This window comes from Falco punctatus (assembly GCF_963210335.1).
Source record: "Falco punctatus genome assembly, chromosome: 1".
Taxonomy (NCBI): Eukaryota; Metazoa; Chordata; class Aves; order Falconiformes; family Falconidae; genus Falco; species Falco punctatus.
The window spans coordinates 26,831,835-26,854,659 of record NC_137580.1 but is presented as its reverse complement, the minus strand read 5'-3'; the positions used below and the strand labels follow the sequence as shown (position 1 = coordinate 26,854,659).

Genomic DNA, 22,825 nt, shown 5'->3' with positions numbered 1-22,825 from the left:
TCTGCACTACCTTTCTCTTCATCAGGTTTCCAATGACTATAATTTCATGGTAATTCGTCATTTGTAACTGCTTGGTTATAAATGCATTTAGTACAAAGAGCTATGTAAATAATAAAATTTGGAAAAAATTGGCTTTCATTTAAGTAATTCTATTCCAAGTTGAATAAAAATTTACATAAAATTGTAATACTGTAGGTTGAGATCAAGAGGCTTCAGATTTTTTAGATTTCATTTATTTTTAACTGAGATGAAATTGCTTTTAGAGGTTGACACTCTGCTATGAGAACTTCTTTATAGGTTGGGGGGTAGAAACTGGAGAAAATGTATGTTGCATCTTGTTGCAAAATTCATATACACATGACGTGTTTCTTTATTAAATGTTGCTTGTCTATCAGAAAAATACATTGGAAGTCTGAATGGGTCATGTTGTGTACAAGCCTTAATTTTCATGCATGCAACTATAACAATATCTGATTTGGGACAGTAGTAATTAATGGTTTTTCTCTTTTTTTTTTTTTTTTCCTTTAAACCATGTGTAGTTTGATAGTGTTGCATGCTGGCAGTTAAAAGACTGCTTCTATTTTATTATTTTATAATCTCAAAGTATCCCTATGAGGTGATACAAGTGGTAAGTGGTGCTTTGGGTCAAGAGAAGAAACAATGGGAAGTACTGAAAGTAAAGGAGAATTAAGCTCCGTCTGCTAATTTACAAGAGAACACTTTAATTTGCTATTTTAAATAGAATCAGAACATTGGCTAATAGAGAAATACTGCAAAAGTCAGGCTCAGTTTTCTGAAAAGTTGCTGGTGAAGGGCTTTGACAGTTTGATTACTTTTTTTATTATTTTATTCTCTGTGTATGTTTATTATGTTTTCTGTCATAGTTTTCTGTTGATTTGTCTGGTACAGAGATGTGTTCAGGCTTAGCAGACTGTATTACCTGTATCTCTTCTGGAACCATGGATATCATATTTGCCACTCTGCAGTCCTAAGGCAGCTTTAAGCCAGGGATATGTACACCATACTATGCACAACTGTTTCATGATGCGTCCTTTTAGTACTCCTGATCACTAATTTCACAGCAATTTTGTACATGTTACTGATGGCTGTCAACAGCTCAACAATGACATCTCATTCTGGTTTGTGGACTTATATTTCTAATATTCACAAAGTGTTTGGATTTTGTGGTGGCAGTTCAGAGGCATTTGCCTTTTTCTTATTGTTGTGACAACTGTCCAAGTCCCAGTGGGGCGCTTCACTTGCATTTTTTTCTGTTACTCAGGCCATGTCTTGCAATTCAGAAAAATGCCAGTTGTCTAGACTTCTGATTATTACAGTTGAGACACTCAACCTATGAATATATTTTTCCTGCATCTGACAAACACAGAGTACAAAAGACTCCAAAATCTTTAATAACTGTTATTAGTAGTCTTAATGGAATTTTATTTGTCAGATTTAAAATTTGACACTTGTCAAATTTGCTTGTATCCTTGATATTAAAAATTTTAACAAAGGGTTGCATTAAATTGATACACAGTGATCTGGGTCACTGTCAGAGCAAGGGATACAACATATATTAAAATATTCAGCCTGTGCCTGACTAGAGCCCTGGACCAAGTGGATTCAGGAATAAAAGCGTGAGGTTAAACTGATTTACATACCCAGAACCTGACTCCATTTCTGTGAACATACCTGTACTGACACTGGAACAGGAGGAGATTTTGTTTTCTTCCTTTGGACCATTAAGCTTAAATTATTCTTTGGACCATTAAGCTTAAATCATCCATTGAGATTAGATGGCCTGCCTTTTTTTTACTTAATAGCTTAGCTTAAAATGTGAATATTTTGTTTATTACAAATTTATCTTCATGCTAGTCTTTTTTAGATGATCATTTTCAAAACATATATTTTCAATCAGGCAGTGAAAGTCTTTGGATTAAATATTTTCTTGTAATTTGTTTTTATTTTTCATGTTGTTTATAGCAATACAGCTTGTTTAATTTTCTTTCTTTTTCAGTTTCTGGCAGATATGGAAAATAATGCACTCTTTAGAGATGACATTGAATGTCAAAAACTCATTATGGAAGCAATGAAGTACCATCTGTTGCCAGAGAGACGACCTATGTTGCAAAGTCCTCGCACCAAACCTAGAAAATCGACAGTGGGTGTGTTGTTTGCAGTTGGAGGAATGGATGCAACAAAAGGTATTGGCTTATATGATAATTAGTTGAGTTGGTTTTGTTCATTTTAAAAGAAATGTTTGATAGATGTTTTTATAACATGTTAATTCTAACATTCAAAGATTCTGCAGTATAGAACCTGAAATGTCTTAAATGTACACTGTTTGTTAGGTTAAAAAAAATCTACGTAGCTTTGATAATACGGTAAACATTCTGGAAGCTAGAGTTGTGACTGATTTGAAATTATCAGGGAATACCTGATTTCTGAGTAGTGAAATGCTGAGTTGAGTGAAAACTAATCTTTATTTACTTGAATGGGAAGTAATTTGCAAAAGGAAGAAAATAACAGAAAGGGCACAAAGGTGACCTACAGATGCATTAGAAATGAAAAAAAATATGCTCTTTGTCTAAATGTAAATGGTTCTGTCACAGTTACTTAGGTTTTCTTTTTATGGACACTTCCATACTGTTTAATAGTAGAAGAAATCTGGCAAGTTACAAAAGTTACGGCAGAGAAAGTGTTTTCTTTCACTTACTGTTTTAACATTAGCCCTTCAGTACTTCATGTCATAGCTTCAGATTTTTTTTCTAATATTACAAAATATTGATTTCAGTATATAACCGCATTTCACAAGAGCTGTTTTATATTCCTGACTTTTCATTTTTAAAGGCTTGATTCTGCAGAGCAGTTGGAAATCCTGCTTTTTGTCTTGAAAAGTACTGAGAGAGGCCTCCTTTATAATGGTGCAGTTAATTTGTGAGGAAATCAAAGAAGACTATTTGTAGACATAGAATTAAGAACATGCTGCAGGATGTCATGCTGTTTTGTGGGATCAGCATATTGCTGAAATGAATAATTCAGACCTCTGTGGTGGTGTTTTTTTTTTAAAAAAAACGCAACTTGCGTGTGTTGTCATTCAGGAGCTACAAGCATTGAAAAATATGAGCTTCGTACCAACATGTGGACTCCTGTTGCAAACATGAATGGACGAAGATTACAGTTTGGAGTTGCAGTCTTAGATGACAAATTGTACGTCGTTGGTGGCAGAGATGGACTGAAAACATTGAATACTGTGGAGTGCTACAACCCTAGAACAAAAACTTGGAGTGTAATGCCACCTATGTCCACTCATCGTCATGGTCTTGGTATGTAGAGTTCTGTAAAGGCTGAATGCATATTTTTAAAGATTATCTGGTTTAGAATTGGTCAAAAAACATTCAGAAATTTGGTTAAGGGGGATGGAAAATTTGTTTTAATGCCAACTGCTTATTGAATGTCCTCTCTGTCAGATATTCCTTCCTCCCTCTCCTTCCAGCATTGGCTATCAAAAGGAAGTTTCTTTTGATTTGTTTTTAAATATTATGTGGTGCATACTGGACTGTCACTAGGAAAATGTGATCTTTTTTTCCCCTTATCCAGAAGCAATTGGTTTTCGTTTGGGTTTTTTTTTGTTGTTTTTTTTTTTAGGAGTGGCTGTATTGGAAGGTCCCATGTATGCTGTAGGAGGACATGATGGCTGGAGCTACCTGAATACAGTAGAAAGATGGGATCCACAGGCTCGTCAGTGGAACTTTGTAGCTAGTATGTCAACTCCAAGGAGCACTGTTGGTGTAGCAATATTAAATGGAAAGTACGTGAAGGCAACTTTCATTTTTCTATCTCATTATTTTAATGTAATCGCAGGACTATTCTAAATTACTGTTACTACTAAATCACTAATTTCTCTGGACAGATACCTGTTGATAGCATTAAGAACCATGTTTCTTCATTCACAGAAAAGATAGTGTATTATTGGGTCAAGTAAGCTTCCTCACAGCATCACAGTGCCCCTCAGTATCACTTATGAGACACCATCTCTATGGGCTAATAAGTAGTTACCATCTCCTTAACACAGAAGGGAGCACACAGTTGTTAGCTTTCACTGAGACTCCAGTGATTTCCTCTTACTGTGATAGTTTGAGTAATCAACTTCCAAAATTACTGTAAAGTCATGGAAGAGTACTCATGTTACATTGCATTAACTCAGAACAGTAAGTTCTGGCACAATTAATCTAATCCAGAGTGGTATCTGAAATGTTTGTAGCTGTTTTTCAGTGAAAATATGCCAGATTCCTAATAGAAAGCATATTCGGACGACTAGGTCACTTTATGCTGCAGTCACAGAAAATGGCTGGAAATGACCTCAAGGAGTTCCCTGATCTGTTCTGCTACCCTAAAGCTGAATCAATTATATCTAAAATACTCAGAGTGATCTTGTTCTTAACCTCCAGTGGTAAAGTTTCTGTAACTTCTCTAAGCAATCTGCTTAACTATTAATGCATCACTGAAGTTTGCATGTCAAGTCTCAAATACCTTTTCGTGATTTATATTATTATTGTTTGTACTATCTAAAGTGAATATGGAAAACACCTATTTTCTTTACTATTTACAACAGCCTTTTGTATTTAAAGACACATCCCCTCAGTATTCACTCATCAGGACTGAATAACTCCAGCTCCTTCAGTCTTTATTTGTAGACTTTGATTCCTAGGCTTTGAGTGATTTTCATGGTTTTCCTTTAGACTAAGTATAATTGTCCTATAGCATCCAAAATTACAAAAATAAAGATCAGTTGGAATCACAGAATTGTAGAATAACTTGGATTGGAAGGATCCTCTAATTTAAACCTTAAAGTTGAATGTAGTTTCAGAGTTAACTGAGGTAGCTCAGATTGTATCTGAATTTTAAATACCTAAGGATGATATCTAACAATATCAACAACCTCTCTGGGCAACCTTTTCCAATGTTTGAACTCCATTGTACTGAGCATTTTTCTCCTAATACCCAATTGATATCTCCCTTGTTTGAACTTGTCTCTTTCCTTCCTTCACTGCACACCCCTGAGAATGATCTGTCTTCTATATAACCTCCTATTAGGTGGTTGAAGACAGCAGTAAGATGCCTCCTTAGCTGTCCTGAGAATTCTTAAGACTACACAAGGGCAGGTCTCAGCCTCTCCTCATGTCATGTGTTCTAGCTCCCTCATCATCTTACTGACCATCAGCTGGACTTGCTTCAGTATGGCGAGATCTTTCTTGTACTGGGAGCCCAAAGCTGGACACAGTATCCAGAAGCAGTGTTACATGTAATGTATAAGGCTTATCAGCTGCCTTTACATCAAGGACATACTGCTGACTTGTCTGCCAGGACTCCCAAGTCTAGTTTTGCTAAGCTGCCTCTCCTGTCAGCTCCCAGCCTGTACTATTGCATGGGAATATGCCATCCCAGGTACAGGACTTTGCATTCGCCTTTGAACTTCATGAGACTACAATCAGCCCATTTTTCCAGCCTGTCTAGGAGTCTCTGAATAGTAACCAAGCCCTCCAGCATATCAGCAACTCCCCTTAATTTGGTTTTATCAGTAAACTTGTGAAGGCTGATTTCCGTTACATCTTTCAGATAATTAATGAAGATGTTGAACAGTATCAGCCTGGGAGGAACACTGCTAGTAGCCAGCTGCCAGCTGGAATTCATACTGCTGCAGTACTTTAAGCCCAATAGTCTTTCCAGTTTTCCACCAGCCTTGTAGTGGGCTTATCCAAACCATATTTTACCAGGGTGGCTACAGGAGTACCACAGGAGACAAAGCTAACCTGATTTTCTTAGTAGTAGTGTGATTGTGGCAGAATACTTAACGCTTTTGACCATGAATTTTCATTTCCTGCTTATGATGTATCTCCTTTGAGCTCTTTGAATATCATGAGGTAGCAAAAAGCTTTTCACACAAAAAGCTTTGCACACTTTTTGTTTTTTCTTGGAAGGTTAGTCTCCTGCTAAATTAGTACAGCTGAAATGCACCTTACAAAGGGTCCTCTGAAATTTGGAACAAGTCCAGGAATGAGTGGAAATGGTCACTGGGTACAGGAAGGAGAGAACTTGAACAACCAGCAAGCAGAGTGCCTTGCGCTGCCTTGGAACTGCAGTCTCAGATGCCTGAGTTAGGTCTGAAGCTTCCTGTATATTCAGCAGAGGATCCCAGGTGTGGTGAAAAGCACCAGAATTAGAGCCACACTGTCCCTATTATTATACAACATTCCCTAGACCCTTAGTGTAGGCAGCAGCAGTAGACGCCTATAGCTAAAAAACTTAAAGGCACATGCAGCATTTCAGCTGAGAGAGCAGTAACTTTTGCACTTCGTAGTAATATCTGTCTGTAACTTGACAAATTTTGGATTATTTGCTCAAAACCTTCATATAGAGAAATTAATATATCTTCATGTCCAAAATGTAAAATCACTGCATAAGTGATCACAACTCTGTTATATTTTGGGGGGAGGTAAGGTGGGGGGCTTCATTTAGATGCTGCATAAAGCATTTATTTTTACTCATCAACTTAGTGGAACTGGAACAGGATTTTTCAATAACCTTCAGTACATTCCTTACCTTAAACAAGTTGTGTTATTAAACGTGGGAACTTTCATGGAAATGCTTTTTTTTTTTTTTTTTTTTTAAAGGGTATTGAAATTATTCCTGAGAACTACTAGGTCAACCATATTTACAAGATGTTTGTATTTGTTTGTTGGTCAGTATATTTAAAAAAATAAACAATGGTGTTTCCCAAACTGAGGACAGCTTGAATAGTGTTTCACACTATCATCATATACAGTATCTGATGTTTATTTGATTGTTTTAGCTATACTGTAATGTGCCTTAGGCTATGAAAGGATGTCATTAATTATATTTAAGGTGATCTTTCAAACTGGACTTGACTTCTCATGTGTTGCTTCTTTTTTAGAATGGCTTCTGAGTTCCTACGTTTCCAAGTAACAGTTCTGGGCATTTCTGCTTCTAAGCATAGACTGCTCATAAACTGTGCATAAACTTTTTATCAAGTTTTATTATTTGATTAGTTTTGAGGATTCATCAGTGCTGGAGTGCTCTTAAAACCAATATTTTCCTTCTAACCTTTCCAAAATGTTGAAATCCTTTTGTTAATACCAAATGCTAGAAACATTTTTGCCAAAACTGAGAAAACTAGGCCACCTAGTGGGTATGAGGGACTGAATGCAGCACTGTCAGTCGTAAACTAAAGCCTGGGTCCAGAAAAATACTTGCATGCCTAAGATGAGGCAGGCCAGGGTTGTTGCATGCACAGATCCAGTGCTGAATTTGTCCCTCTGGCCCTGCTAGAAATGGGCCTTTGTCAAGCCACAGAGGTAATTTTGAAAATGTTAGCTGTGTGCATGGGTTGGAACATAAATGCTGTGTTATAGATAACAATCATTTACAGAAAATTGCTACTGTGCATTGATAGTGATAATAGGAAAAGATTGGAGCAAAATCTAACCTGATTTTTGACACATTCTATTGAAAGTTGAAAGTCTGTCTCCTGCTAAACTTTCCTTTTTAACAAACTTGAAAGTCCTTCATTCATCATTGGAAACTTTGTGTTGTTCAGATTTATTTATTTTTTTTTTTTTTTACTTTACAGGCTTTATGCAGTTGGTGGTCGAGATGGAAGTTCTTGTCTTAAGTCAGTAGAATGTTTTGATCCTCATACGAACAAATGGACCCTCTGTGCTCAGATGTCAAAAAGAAGAGGTGGTGTAGGTGTAACCACCTGGAATGGGTTCTTGTATGCAATAGGTGGTCACGATGCCCCAGCATCAAACTTAACATCCAGGCTGTCAGACTGTGTAGAAAGGTAATATCCTGATGAAGGCATATCCTACTAGTAATTCTAATAGTGCTAGTCTACGAAGTGATTTATGGAAAGGGAACTGTAAGTAGAAACCCAGTAAAATGGCTGTGTTATTTTTAGCATGAGCAGAGGAAACTTAAGTATAAAAACATACTGTGTAGTCATAACACGATTCAAAATGTGGCAGAGGCAAATTATTTAAAGCAAATTCTCCACAGTGTACTTCATCTAGAAATTTTTTTCTAACAGTCTCACTGAATGAATTATGATTGGTTACTGAGAACAACTTGGAATTGAATGCTTCTAAAAATGGAGCAGAACTTCTTTCACATGATAAGTCTGTATCATTTTATATTATAACCCTTAAAGGAGTTAGCAGTCAGGGTCTGTGGATCCTCAAATACCCTGTTCTTTATTATATCCCCTAATGACACTGGGAAACTGGCATGTCAGTCAGTCATTCCAAAGTTGGTATGCTTTTATGTAAATCTATGAATGAATGACTTTATTACAAACTGCAGAAGCACATGTGATCCATAAAATAATTAAAAGTTACAGTAAATACTTCATAATGCACTGCATTAAATATTTGCTGGCATTTCAAGTATTTCTGAAATACACTTCAATTCTCTTCCCCACCCCGCCTCCCAGTTGTAAAACTTCTTCTCTTTCCTGTTACCTCCCAACACTTAGTGGTTCTTCATAACCCATCTTCTTTTAGTAAACTTTATGTTGGGAGATGTGATTCACTCTCTACCAAAAAAAAAAAAAAAAAGGGAGGTGATGACCACCAAACAAAAAAAACTACCCATGACAAAACAGCGCTGTAGTTTTCAAACTTTGTGTCCTAATACGCCTCCGAATACATAGTGTGGCCCATACCACTTAACATATGGAAGTTGCACTGAAAGACCCCAGAAAGGTTTGCAGAAAGGAAGCTATCTTAGCAAATGATGAATAGAAGCCCAAGAGAAAGCAATAGGTCTGTGTACCTTTCTGCATCAGTATTCTCTGAAACAAAGTTACAGAACACACGGATTCAGTAAATAGGAATAATTTTGTAATGCATTTTGTCCTTGCTCTTCAAGTGAGATGAAATTGAGGACCATCAATTTCATGGAAATAGTTCCTTTAAAAAAATTACCAGTTTTGTAAAACCACACTAAGCTTCTAGTATTTGTTTACTACTGTATTTCACAATAAAATTAGCTTTTCCCAGATAAACACATGGTTCATGAATTATAAAATAAATTGAAAAGTAAATTCTATATTTAGCTTGCTAATCACCTTCTTTCACTACATTATACTTCTATTTGCAGCATCTGCTTCAGGCAATATTCTCATGTTAGGATTATGACTGCATGCATTTCTGTTGTACTTTGACTAGAGAATTGCAGATAAAATCATTAGATCTCATATCTATGCTTTTCACATACACAAATTAAGACTAGTACCTTCCAAACTTGCTTTTAAAGTGTGATCTTAGAATGGTCTCTTAGTCAAATATTTTCTTTGTATGCAGTTCTTTAGAGCCCTTCAGAGCTCTGCGATTACCTCAGTTCTGCTATAAGCATCTGTGATCCTAACACTGTTTCTTTCAGTCAGGTTAAAATATGTTCTGTGACATAAGAATAACACAGACTCTCCTGCGTAGTTCTTAGTTTGACTTGTAAAGATCTAAATGTGATCTAGGATCTCATTTAGACTTTCTCATTAAACCATCTGTCTTCTACTGTGATGCTTCTGATGATACAGAGCTATGATTAAAGTAGTGCTGTAAATTGTCTTAAGGGTTTTGCATTTCCCCCAGAATTTTCTCAAAATGTTTTTGGTGGTTGTTGGGTTTTTTTAATGGTAATCTTTCATTACAAGTAACTCTCGAGTACCACACTCAATTTTAACAGCCTATGCTTTGACATGTAGTAGTTGCCACTTAAAGCATTTGTTCTACTACAGTGTAGCAGCAGAACTGTTTCTGGACTGGTATGTTTAGACATACAGTAAGAAAAGTAGTAAGAGCAGCTGTATATATGTGTGTTATTACTGTATGGAAAGTGGCACAAAGTAGATGTGTAGCTAGTACTTGATTGTGTTACCAGATGACTTAAAAAAAAAAAAAAATTCAAAGAGTATTTTGAGGGAAAAGTCCTTTGAAATGAACACCCAATTCTGTGCTGTCCTAATAATACCTGTTTCCTACTACCTTGAAAGCATCAATTCAAGAATGTTTTTTCTGCTGAATTTTGGCAACAATTTTACAACATAACACAAATATCTTTTAGGTATGATCCAAAAACAGATATGTGGACTGCTGTGGCTTCTATGAGTATTAGCAGAGATGCAGTGGGAGTGTGTCTTCTTGGTGACAAATTGTATGCTGTTGGAGGATATGATGGTCAAACGTACCTTAATACAGTGGAGTCTTATGATCCCCAGACAAATGAATGGACGCAGGTATAGCTTCTGGAAAAAACATATGCTACTATTTATCTTGTTATTTGAAGTTTGCCTCTTCTTACAAAAAGAATTCAAATACTTCTTCTCTAAGAAGCACTTTCTTACTAGTCTGTTGTAAGCTGGGGTTTTTTTTCTACCATTTTGAGATGATTTCTCTTGAGTATGCAGTTGTTAACTTACAATAAACTGCCCTTCTTTCTTTGGCAAGAGCATAGCTATTTTCTTTGAAAATTTCAACCACTGTTAATAAAATGTATTGACAAGTTTCCCAAACTATCATAAAGGGTTCTGTTTACATGACTTCCTATTCTGAAGATAAATGTAGATTAGTTTTAGCTCCAATGTGTCTCTCAGCATGTTCAGCAATTTTCTCAAGGTTTTTATCATCTTTTCATAAATAACCCCTTCCTGATGTGAATACTATGAGCAGTGTGTATGAGCAACTTTGAGGAAGGCTTGTTGCATTTCACAGAATGACAGAATGATCAGGGTTGGAAGGGACCTCTGGAGATCACCTAGGCCACCCCCCTGCTAAAGTAGGTTCACCTACAGAAGGTTGCATAGTGTCATGTCCATGTGAGTTTTGAATGTCGTCAGAGGAGACTCCAGAACCTCTCTGGGCAGCCTGTTCCAGTGCTTTGTCACCCTCAGAGCAAAGAAGTTGTTCCTCACATTCAGATGAAACTTCCTGTGTTGCAGTTTGTGCCCGTTGCCCCTTGTCCTGTCGCTGGGCATGTCTGAAAAGAGCCTGGCCCCATTCTCTTGTCACTCACCCTGAAGATATCTGTATCATTGATAAGATCCCCTCCTCAGTCTTCTCTTCTCCAGGCTAAACAAGCCCTCTCAGCCTTTCGTCAGGGAGATGTTCCAGTCCCCTCATCATCTTCATAGCCCTTTGCTGGACCCTCTCCAGTAGTTCCCTGTCCCTTTTGAACAGGGGAGCCCAGAACTGGACACAGCACTCCTCTTCACCCAGCTCAAAAAAAAATATATCTTCAATTCATGATCAGAAACCATTACTGTCAGTTCAAAGCTTGGTTGCTTTTACTTTTTTATAGCTCCAAGAATGTGCGCCTCTGTGGGAAGAGCGCACACAAAGGCGTCCTGGGCAGGCTCTCCTTTGGGATGTACTGCCATCTGAGGTACCTAAATACAGAAGGCTGGCAGATACAGCACAGAACTTACGGCAGACCAAGGCCCTTCCGGAGTCCACTTGCAGGCCAGGATGGATGTCCAGGGTCATCTAGAATAACATTAGACACCAGTATTTAGGCAGCTGAATTCTGACCTCCTGAGTATGTTATCAGTAATAGCCCTAAATTGCTAATTCAAAAAAAGAGAATTGAACTGCTGGCTATCAAAATCTTTGGAACACAGAGAACTGAGCTGTTCATTTTCCATCACTTTAGTGCTGCAAGATGTTAAAATTAAGTCATCTAGGAGGCTCATCAGAGCTTGGGGCCTTCAGTGGTGATACTGGTAATGATTACCCAGGGCATTTTTTTGTCCTGCTAAAGAAAAAAAAAAAAGTGTACCAGAGGAGAGAAATAGTGCTTCTCACTGCTGCATCTAAATGAATCTTCCATGATGTTTAGGTGGTGACCATCTGTATGTACCTTTCTGTCCTTAGCCTTGACCCTCTATATCTCACTGAACCCTGTGATTCCAGTATATAGGACAGTTTTGAACCCTCCGTAGAGGGACTTGGAAGTGTCTGTGTACCTTCCTTCTCTCTCATTATGCCAACAGTTTGCCACCACTTCATCCACACACAACTCAAAAGAGGGTAGTGGAATTTTCTTAACTGAAGTTTGTCAGAGTCACAGACAGCTGAGGGTAAGTTTTGTGTTCCTGCTTAAAAAAAAAAAAAAAAAAAAAGAAAAAGAAAAAAAAAAGGGGAGTTGGCATAAACACAATTCACTATTTCGTGTCTTCAGAATAATCTCTGTAGCATTGTGTGCTATTCCCTGCCCCCCCAATCCTATAAAGTTTAAAAGGGGAAGCTAACGTGAGTGTTTGGAACTACCTTCCTCTTTTCAAGTCCAACAGGATCTCAGCAGAAAAGGGTCTTGCCAGAAGTAACTTCTGTTTACAAAAAAAGAATAGAGACTGGGAAATTACTCTGATTTCAAGAACTTGTGACAGGATTTTGTCAAATATTTAAGTAAAAAGGAGAGGTTGTCCCTGTTACGTTTGGCATTTTCTGTTTGAGAGAAAAATGCATAGTTTTGCCAACCATTACTCAGTTGTCAGACTGTCTAGCTCAGGTGTTCAGTTTGTACCATAACAAAGGATTCTTTTTCCTGTAAAGCCAAGTAATTGAAATGATCAGTAAGAATTGTTTCATATTCTTGGGGTTTGCTATAGCTGTCAAAGTGCTTTACTCCATCATAAAGTATCTTTACCTTTTCTGTGGATTTGTATCCAAGTTTTGGACCAGATGGCTATTTTCTTGTCATGTTAATACAGTGTGGGAGATGTTGCCACTCTGTTGCAGCTGTACGGCCATTATGACAAGCATTGACTAAACACTGTCAGTTTTAGGAAAAAAATACTTAAAGCTGACTGCACTTATCTCATGGATATATTTTTTTCTTTCTTACAGGTTGCACCATTGTGCTTAGGAAGAGCTGGGGCATGTGTTGTGACTGTAAAGCTGTAAATTATTCTCTTTATGAAGGTGACAATTCTCCTCCGCAGACTCAGATGATTTCTTTTTTCCCTCAAGCAAACTGTCAGTGCACCAATAAACACAAGATGCCGGATATCTACCATGGCAAAGTGTTCGATCTCAAGCTAACATGTACACGTTGTTCTTACGGACCAATATTAAGCACTTTTTAAAAAATCATGTTTGTTACCCGTATGTTACAAAAATTCTATTTGTAAAAAAAAATCAGCTGCAACCAGCCAGTTGTCAGCAGAGGACTTCTGTTTAGGAAGTGCTAAGAAATGAGTAAACTCATTAGTGAACTCACTATAATAATCAAATGTTATAGATCCAGGGCCTTGGTCCCCCAGACATGCAGAGGGATGATGCTATAAACGGATATTCTTCCACTGATATAACTGAGTGGAGTGATACCTGGGTGAATTACCTCTGGGTGAAACAAGTTACAGTATTGGACCCCATATATTTAATTTGCCTATAATAAACATGTTTGACTATAGGTATGTGAGTGAGTGATTACAATGCAGGCTGACAAACCAATGCAAACCATTGTAAATGGCAGGCATAATGCCTGCCTTGAAATGAAGTTGTGTGTTTGGTGAATCTTTTGCACTTTTATCATCATTCCTAGTTTAGCAAACCTTTTATTTAACCAAAGCCTTATTTTAAATATTGTCTTATTATGCTAACAGAAATCAGCTATTTAATAATTTCTGCTGGAGATTTTTGACATCCAGTGTACTTTTTGGATTTTCAAAGTTTTTACATGATTCAGAACATCATACCTTTTTCTCTACTTTGGTTATTAAGTTTACTTCGCTATTTTTAAGGAAAAATCTATAAGCACGAATTATTTGAAGAATTCTAAAGTGTGATTAAAAGTTAACCAATTTAAGTTTGATATTTGCACTTTGGAATTTTTGAAGCATTCCATTACATCTAGACTAATTACGTTTTTACATGAGGCTTTGCACTAATTTGAAAAGTATAATTTTATAAGATGAAATTAAACAATTGTCTATCTTTTCAGTAAGGTTACTTTAAAATGTAAGGGGCCCAACACTGCAAGATGTTGAACTGCCACCGTTTAGGCATGATCAGCATCTTACAGGAGTTATGCGTGCCTCTGCAAGATTGTATCATTAGTTACCTTATTTAATGGTTACCTATTATTTTCAGATAACTTTATAATTTGCCTTTCTTGACCCCTGTGCTGAATTGCTTTGAACAGTCTGAATGTTCTCGGGAAGTCTCTTTGTATTTGCTTTTCTGTGCCTTGTTTCTTATGTTTTCAGAACAGTTGGTAATACCTGTGTGTGTGTCCTGGCAGGTGGGAAGATGTGAGCTCATGGAATGTTTTTTTGAAGTTTGAAACGTCTGATACCCAAAGTCTTTTGTACATTTGTAATTCTCAATGTGTTAATGCTCTCAGTGGACTATTTATTGTTTTAAAAGGAATTGCTAAGCAGTGAAACTTTGTGATGACACCTGCACTGTTTGCAACTGAATACAGCTGACCTGACGTGCACCATGGCTGGCTCGGTGCCCTTTTTCTCTGGCCGACTGGCCGCGGTGCGCGCCCGGACCCCCGCCGTGGCGGGGCTCGTTCGGAAACGCGGTGTGTGCGCCCCTCCCGCGGGGAGCAGCGCTGTTAGAAAAGCGTTCGCCTCCTGTCAGCGCTTCCGAGCCAGGGCCGCGGGCGGCACCCATCGCTCCGGCAGCCGTGGCGCTGCCCAGCCCCCGGCAGGTCCCCGCAGCGCGGGGCCGCCCGTCGCCCCTGTGGGCCCGGGCTGCCCCCGCCATCTCCGCGGCGATCGCGCTGCCGGCGGGGGCGGGCCGAGCGGCCGGCGAAGGGGGGGCGGCGCATGCGCGGGGGTTGCCGCGCAGCGGGCGGTGGGCGCGATGAAGGTGAGTCCCGTCGGCCGCCGTACGCGCGGGCGGGCACCGCCGGGGAGCTTCGACCCGGGGCGGCGGCCGGGGCTGTGGCTGCTGCTCCGCGCTGCACGGTCCGGGTCGGGGGCGTCGAGCGGGGCCTGGGGAGGGTGGCCTAGGGGAGGGCGCGGCGGGAGCCGGCCACCAGCCGGCGGGAGGCTGAGGCCGCGGGCACGGCCTCCTCAGGGGAGCCGCGGCCGCTCTGCCGCCCGCCCTGCCGCTGCCTCCCGGGGGCGGGCCGCGGGGTCTCGGGCTGCGGCCGGGCTGCTGCTTCCCGCGGCGGTAGCCTGGGCCGCCGCGTCGCCCGACGCCGTTACCGGGTCTCCCACGCCGTGCCGCCGCGCCCGAACGCTGGCGGCGGGGAGGGGTGCGAGGGATCCTCCGGCGGCGCTTGAGGGACAGGGCCGGGGGGAGGGTTTCCCCTCAGGCGCGTTAGGGGGGCTTAGGGCGCGTTGCTGTTCGGCGAGAGCACGAAAAGCTGGAGCCTGCCTGCGTTCTCACAATGATTTTCTCTGTGGTTGGTTTATTACAGATTTTATTAAATTTTTTTCAGACTCAAACACGACTGTCGGGTGTCATTTGTGCTTGTGGTGCTTGTATTTTCACACTTCTTATGAGTAAAATGCAGATTCACTGTGAAGAGTGCCTCGGTTTGCCTTCACCTCAAGGAAGGGATAGGAGCCTTTGGCAAAGGCTTGAGTCGGTGTGCCCAGTGTTTGGTGGGCACCAGGTGCTGGCGGTTATCTGATGATGTGGGAGGGAAAAAGGTATGCTAGCAAGCTGTGAAACAAAGCTGTGGGCTTTATCTTACACCCAAGTTACGGAAAAATCTGTGCAGGTAGTGTGAAAGGAAAAGGAAGCCGAGAAACTTTCTTAGTCAGAAGTCAGGATTTCTTTTTACAGTTGAGTTGCTTTGAGGTATTAGCTTTTAAGACCCAGCAATTCATAGTAACAAAATAGTCATGTCTTCAAAAAAGCAGATCTAGAGCCTTCTGTGTTTTATACGTAAAGGATGCTTTCAGACTTTTGCATGAAACTTAAGAGAACTAAACATTCTGCTCTTCGGACATGAAGGGAGAGTCTCATGCAGAATTTTTTGTTCCAGTAACTCTCTGAGAGAAAAAACAGCAGTTGTGGTAGAGTCACAGAGTTGTCAATGCAGACACCCAGCACCAGAAACTTCAATTTCTCCAGTACAAACCAGAAGATTTTTGTGTGGAATTAGGGTACTCTGGCGCATTAGAATCACCCAGAGGTTGTGTTTGGGTTTGTTTTTTTTCCCTCCACAGTACTCATGGTTGCCACATGGTTAGGAAGTTGTAGTGTTGCTATATGCTTACAGTTTTAAGATGTGTAATTTCCCACTTTTTTTTGTCTCCCAGCAAGTGTTCAGTCTGTTAGAAAAAGCTTGGGCTGGTTCCCCTGTGGAGTTTGCTTGGCAGAAAACTTTGGGAAATTTCCTTGCTGTAACAGGGTAAGGTTACGAATATTTATTGCATTTGTCCATAGAAATCACTGATGAAGAAAGGGAATTATTCTATATGTTAATCTTTTTAGAGGTGATCGTGCTGTGAAAATTTTTGATCGTCATGGTCAGAAGAGAAATGAAATCAGCTTACCAGGGTAGGTACTAAGATGGGTTTAAATTATTTTCTTTGTTGTTTCCTTTAAAAATGCTTCTCTTCTGGTGAGGTGCTTGAACAATGTGAGAACTTTGTGGGAAGAGATGTTGTCTCTGGTGAGCATACCTGGAAGAGAAGACAAACTGATGAGCATGTATAGAATCAGAGGCAGTAAAAGCTGAACTCACAGCAAGCTGTCAAGAATAGTAAAAAAAGAAATATATTCTCCTACCCAAAGCACTTCTCATTATTTTTTGTAGTTCATGGTAGTTGCCACCTTGCACCAAATCAAGAGATGCAATTATCCTTGTCTTTACCAGACTTGCCTTGTATCCTACTGACCACTGCATCTTGCTGTACTGGTTAGGGGCCATTCATAACATGGGCTGGCTGTGTCAGTGTCTTCAGCTTTGTGATATCCGTGGCCCAGCTCACTCTGCGTTGTATTTTGCACAATGAATAAAAAATGCTCTTTCTCTCCAGCAAACTGCCAAAACTGAGGAAAGCTGTGTGGAATCAGTGGTAAACTCTGAGAAGAGCTTGTGTTGGACTGGGGGACCTCTACTGTCCTGTGGGTTGGAGAGCGTGGTGTGAGGGGTAGTCTGCCTTACGATGGACACTGATAGCACTACCTTATTGGTGGACATAGGTGACTTAAAGGGAAACATACAACTAAACCAGGTGTAAAATAACATGTTCTCATGGCAAGGCAAAGAGGAGAAAAAAACTTGTATAATCTCCACATATCCTAAAGGCTTGTTGAAATAAACATCTGGTTGTGGTAGTTTGAATAGTACTGACTTTTTGAGGCCTACCGGCAAATCTTTTGCTTAGGTTAGGTAGTTCTTTTGAATTCTTACTTACAACCTTTTGCTGTGATTGAATAATAAATTATCTTTATTACTATTAGAATAAAATTCACTTTTTGTGATACACGGTTCAAACAGAAACAAGTATGCTTATATGGAGGTTCCGGCCCTAAGGCCAAACTTTGCTTCTTTATTTGTTGGTTAACAGTTAACCAACTGCAATTGCTAACTGCTGGACGTCTTATATAAGAATGGAGTTCAGAATGTCAAATATTCTCTGCTATACTAGTTATAAGCATCTTCTTACCATTATTTTGATAGAATTTGTTTTGTTCACTGCTTAGTAATTTGCATTTTCCCCTATTTTTTTCTTTTTGTCCTTGTTATTCCTGCCTCTGATGTTCTGATTGGCTGTTATGGGTGTATCTGTTCTCCAGAGCAAACTGATAAAAGTCTTAAGAAGAAAGATAGGAGAAATGGAAATTCAAGGCTTTCTGAATTAGTTCACAGCAATGTGTGTTTCAGTAGGGTGTTTTTGAAATTGCTTGCATTAGGAGCTTTCATTTGAGTGGTAATGAAATTATTCAGAGATACCTTTTTAACCTGAAACTATCAATTTAGTTATCTAGAAATAAGAGTGGTGTCAGATGGCAGAGGTTCTTAATCTCCAGTATATGGTTGTAAACAACACTGTTTCCAACTCACCAGGGACTTGTGGGTAAGTCTGCTGTCCATTCTGGGAACTATTTACAAGTAGAGGTTTTTCCTGCTTCTGCATAGGTTTCTTGTCCAAGTTTTTATGCTTGTTGAACTATGAGAAAAATAATCCCAACACTGAATAGCCTCTAATAAAATAGACCTTTACAAGGGATTTTCACTGTCTCTTGAAAATCAAGGTGGCAGTGTTTCAAGTATGGAATGTAGGTACCAGTCTCTTGGGTTTTATGACCGACCTTTCAGCCTCTGTCAATTCAATGAGATTTGAGTAAAGGTGCGGTTGCTGTAACAGTACTCTTTACAGATAATTGTGCGATCTGTCATGGATTTGCTTGGGAGGGAAAAGGAAGGACAGGGACTTCAACTGAATAATTCTGGCAGTTTTTGTACACTTACAAACATATTTTAACATCATTAATGAAAGCTGTTTCTTTTTCTTCAGTAATTGTGTTGCTATGGACTGGGATAAGGATGGAGATACTTTAGCTATAATCACAGACAAATCTAGTGCCATATTTCTGTGGGATGCAAACACAAACAAATCAAGCCAAGTAGACAGTGGCATGAGGTAAGAATTATTTTTTTTTTAAACTGTGTATTTGAAGGCTTGGACCACTATGGTTTGTTGATGTGGAGGATATATTGCAATCATCTTTTTACTGGAGTCCTCATTGCACATATACAGTTAAGCTAATATGCTACAGTTTGTTGCTGCCTTCTTGGTGCGATTGGTTGGTTTTGAAGTGTTTGGTGGTGGTGGTGGTTTTCAGGTTGGTAGGGGTTTTGTTTCTTTTTAAATTGTCAACACCACCAAAGTCTCCAGAGAGCTTCTCTTCAGTGTCTCCACTGTGTGGTAGTAGCAAGGATGGGTGATTTTTTGTATATCTGTACTGGCTACGTTTTCTCCAAAGTATTTCACACAGATAGAAAGGAGCTTAAAAGTAAGGGAAGTGATTTTAGCGGTGCTAGGATTTTTTCCTCTTAGATTTATAAGGGGACTTAAATGCTGTTCACAAAGCAGACTGGTTTAGGATGGGAAGAGATATCTAAGGCAATCCTACTCTACGGTTCACATCCCGACCTTTCTGAATTTGGGCGCCAACTTAAAACTCTCCTGAGGGCCATATAACAATCCAGTTTTGGGTTAACAAATAAGCTTGGTTTAACAATTAAACTTTTTAGTCTGTTTGAATCTGTTCCACTAAACTATTGTGCTCTACATAAACATTCTCTCTGTGAGAAAGAAAGTGGAAATGAATCTGTCCCATGTTTGGTAGGGCACTCACCTGAGCAGAGAAATAGATAATTTTGGATGATGTTGCTATTTACGTCACTTGAGACAAACATTCCTTCTGATATAACCCTTCATTTCTAAATTTCCTTTGTATATATTTTGGGGGTTTTTTTGATGTTTGTTTTTATTTTTAAGTAGTCAGAGATACCAAAATTGGAGTGTTTTATCCATTAAATCAAGAAAATTCAGTTCAGCTGGAAAAATTGAGGGGTGGGGGTTATGTTGGTTTCTATGAGAGTGGTTTGTTCCAAATTTAGGTTGGAAACTCCATGTCTAGAATATGGAAAATATTCCATATTTCCATGAACATGTACACTTGTCCTTTGTAGAATTCATTTGGAATATTGGATATTCAATTGTGGGATATTTCAGTATGTTTTCAGCCTGGTATCCTATATGTATATGTTGAAGCAGAACTTAAGAAATAACTTCCATACAAGTTATTCCACTCCTGAAAAAGTAAAAGAATTGCCACTTTGCACAAAATACACAGTGACTTAACCTTTACATGATTTAATGAAGTTACGTTTTAAAGATTGTTTGTTGATAGAATGTTAAGTCACATGTTAGAAAGCAGTTTCAAAACAAGCAAATGATTGTACATACAATGAGAAATTTAAAGTGATTACTCCTTCCTTCTGTGTAATTAATTGTATGTGGCATTATATAGGTATCTTGCTTAATGTGGATGACTCAGTCATTTCTTAGTCGTTACTTTTTTGTCATTACTTATTAGTTATTACATCAACAGTGTGCCATTTTACCACAGATATGGTAATGATTATTGTTCAGAATTCTCTTTTCTGGTGGAATACAGCAATTTTGGCCTTAAAAAGATTTTTTTTCCGAAGCAGGGGTTTGGGATTTTATATGTCAGTTTTAAACTATAGCTATTCATATAATCAAAGCCATTTATGAAGATATATATACACATTATATTGTGTGAAGGAATATACCAGATTGTACCTCCTTTTCATGGGTGAACAAATATTTTGGGGGGAAGAGTATCTTGCCAGTATGCAAGCAAAAAAGAGCATAGAAGGTATTTAGCAGAATGGAGTAGGATGTGGTGATTGCAGTTCCTTCATAATCTTTCTTTCTAATATCTGAGGTAAATCACTTACCAGAGGAGGTCTCGCTAGAACAGTATGTATCAATTTAAGCGCCTAATCCTTCTTTTGTCACAGTGTTATTGCTTAAGGAGAATAAGCACGAAGACGTATAAACGGTGTGATGACCAGGCTTTTCTGGTATCCTTCTCTTTTTGAAATTAGAAAAGCATAAACAAACCCCCTCACATGCAAATCAAATATATCTTGGAGGTAATTTCATGTGTCAATATCTGAAATTTGTTTCAAATTACTATTGCATGCTTACAGTAAAATTTAAAAAGATGAGAGGGGTATTGATGGAAATAACTGCACTAGTTACAAAATTCTGATTAAAATTGTTTTGCTTAAGAGGCTTTTTTTTAAAATATGATATATAATATTTATCTGTGTAGCCTTAAATACACACCAAAATAGGTCTTGCTGTATCTGAAACTTCAAGTTAAATTGGCTCTTTCTAACTTCCTTATTACATTTACTAGAACTAGATCTATTCACTTGGGGCTGGCTGAATTCATAGGATTGTTGAAGTGCAGAAAAACGATGCAGAAAGTGACTGGAAAATTGCACATACCTTCGTGGTATCTTTGAGTGTCTTTTAAAACAGTGTATTTAGCCAAATTACCCATGATTCCATCAAAGACTGTTGATGTTTGCAGACACACTTCCATTTATATAAGTCTTATTACGTTACCTCAAACAAGTTGTTATTACTTCTGCTATTTTGTGCCCAGAAAATTCTGATACTTGTAGAAAACATTATTTAAAAATTCTGCTTGGTCTGTTTGATTTTATAGAACTTCAAAACAAATATGCAAAATGTTTTTGTATGTAAGCACGTTAAAGGAATCTTTGTACAGTAAAGTAAAATTTTTCTTTGTTTTAGGGATGCAATGTCTTTCTTATTATGGTCTCGAGTTGGAACTTTACTTGCTGTTGGAACAACAAAGGGAAACTTACTTATATATAACCGTCAGACTTCTCGCAAGGTTGCTGTTCGTGGTATGCAATCATTTGAAACTAAGCTTGCATATGTGAAAGTGGAATTTTGCTAATATACTTAGATTCCTTTTTAGTTCTATATATGAACATGCAAGTCAAAAATGTGCTCACACTCAACTTGCACCTTCTGTTTTGTTGTGCTTACTAGAGTATTTTTATAGTATAGTGGGTTAAAAATACATATACCCATACCTGATACTGCCTCATGGGAAACTTGTGTTATCTTTCTTGCAATGATTGTTCTTACTAAGTGACCATTTTCTTACCTGCTCAGAGTACCTCTGGGCAGAAGGGTTAAGGATATAGCACAGGCCCCAGGAATTTGATGAAAAGGATGGAAGAACAGGGGCTGTTCAAGTTCCTATAAGGTGAAAAGACTTTCATCTGGGAGTAGAAGACTTTAAAAAAAAAAAAAAAAAGACAGACTTTTGAATTTGTAATTGCTCTGATAGTTTGTATCACATTCTGACAATCTGTGTTTGATTGATCAAACAGAGCATGTTTCCATCCTGTATTTTTTTGTTGTTGTTGTCTTCATTTGTGTTGTATGGGTTTCTTTGTTTTTCAGGTAAGCACACTAAGCGGATTACTTGCGGTTGTTGGAGTACTGAAAACCTTTTGGCTCTAGGCGGTGAAGACAAAATGATTACTATAAGCAATCAGGAAGGGGATACTATAAGACAGGTAGTATTTATACCCCCCATTTGATTTTAAAGGCATACATTATAATACTCCTAGTTTCTGAGAAAGCTGGGACCTGTGTAAGCTTATGCCTTTTCAATCCCACTGCTTTCAAGGATAAGGAGCCTTTGGGAAACTTCATGTAGGATGAAGGCATATCGAAACATCTGCGCCTCTGTGTTATACAGTGTATTTTATGATAATGGATTCTTTGCAATTCTGCTGTGATCCTGCCAAAATGTGCTTCTCATATCCTTGATGCTGATCTATATCTGCTAGAAGAGGATCCTATGAGTGCAAGCTTAGGTGACTTCCCCAGTCGCAGCACAGGACAGTTCTCACATGACTGTTTATAAGGTCTTCAGGAAGTGCTTGTAGTGTTGGTCTTGCTTTAGATTAGTTAAACAAAGATCTTGCCTCTGATGTACAAGGATTACTCCTAGGCCGGACCTCCACTGCGTTGTTGAGAGGCTGATTCCAATGCTTCCTCCAAGTACAGTCGGATTTTGTAATCAAGCATTCTGTCTGTTTACATACATCACCATCCTTCCGAGCAACAACAGTTGCTGCATAATGAGCAAATGAATATAATTCACTTTTTTAACTTTAATGAGCAGTGTTTCACTCAAGATTTTTGAAGAAAAAAACCTTTCATAGTTCATTTCATATG

At 38.7% G+C, this 22,825-nt stretch overlaps 2 protein-coding genes across 8 annotated transcripts in view; both read left to right on the top strand.

Annotated features, from left to right (window-relative positions):
* The window catches only part of KLHL5 (kelch like family member 5), a 62,176-nt gene extending 47,659 nt beyond the window's left edge, over positions 1–14,517 (top strand). For all 5 annotated transcript variants that reach the window (XM_080408761.1, XM_080408762.1, XM_080408763.1 and 2 more), the window contains 6 exons: positions 2,018–2,204; positions 3,102–3,326; positions 3,649–3,811; positions 7,652–7,864; positions 10,144–10,315; positions 12,924–14,517. In XM_080408761.1, the coding sequence (XP_080264887.1) occupies positions 2,018–2,204; positions 3,102–3,326; positions 3,649–3,811; positions 7,652–7,864; positions 10,144–10,315; positions 12,924–12,980 (1,017 nt within the window). In that variant the 3' untranslated portion in view covers positions 12,981–14,517. The remainder of the gene's footprint in view (positions 1–2,017; positions 2,205–3,101; positions 3,327–3,648; positions 3,812–7,651; positions 7,865–10,143; positions 10,316–12,923) is intronic.
* A 2-nt stretch (positions 14,518–14,519) lies between these two features.
* WDR19 (WD repeat domain 19) overlaps positions 14,520–22,825 on the top strand; it is a gene marked incomplete at its 5' end in the record, with an annotated part of 47,008 nt that continues 38,702 nt past the window's right edge. For all 3 annotated transcript variants that reach the window (XM_080408270.1, XM_080408269.1, XM_080408268.1), the window contains 6 exons: positions 14,520–14,897; positions 16,304–16,395; positions 16,479–16,544; positions 18,512–18,637; positions 21,359–21,474; positions 22,043–22,158. In XM_080408270.1, the coding sequence (XP_080264396.1) occupies positions 14,520–14,897; positions 16,304–16,395; positions 16,479–16,544; positions 18,512–18,637; positions 21,359–21,474; positions 22,043–22,158 (894 nt within the window). The remainder of the gene's footprint in view (positions 14,898–16,303; positions 16,396–16,478; positions 16,545–18,511; positions 18,638–21,358; positions 21,475–22,042; positions 22,159–22,825) is intronic.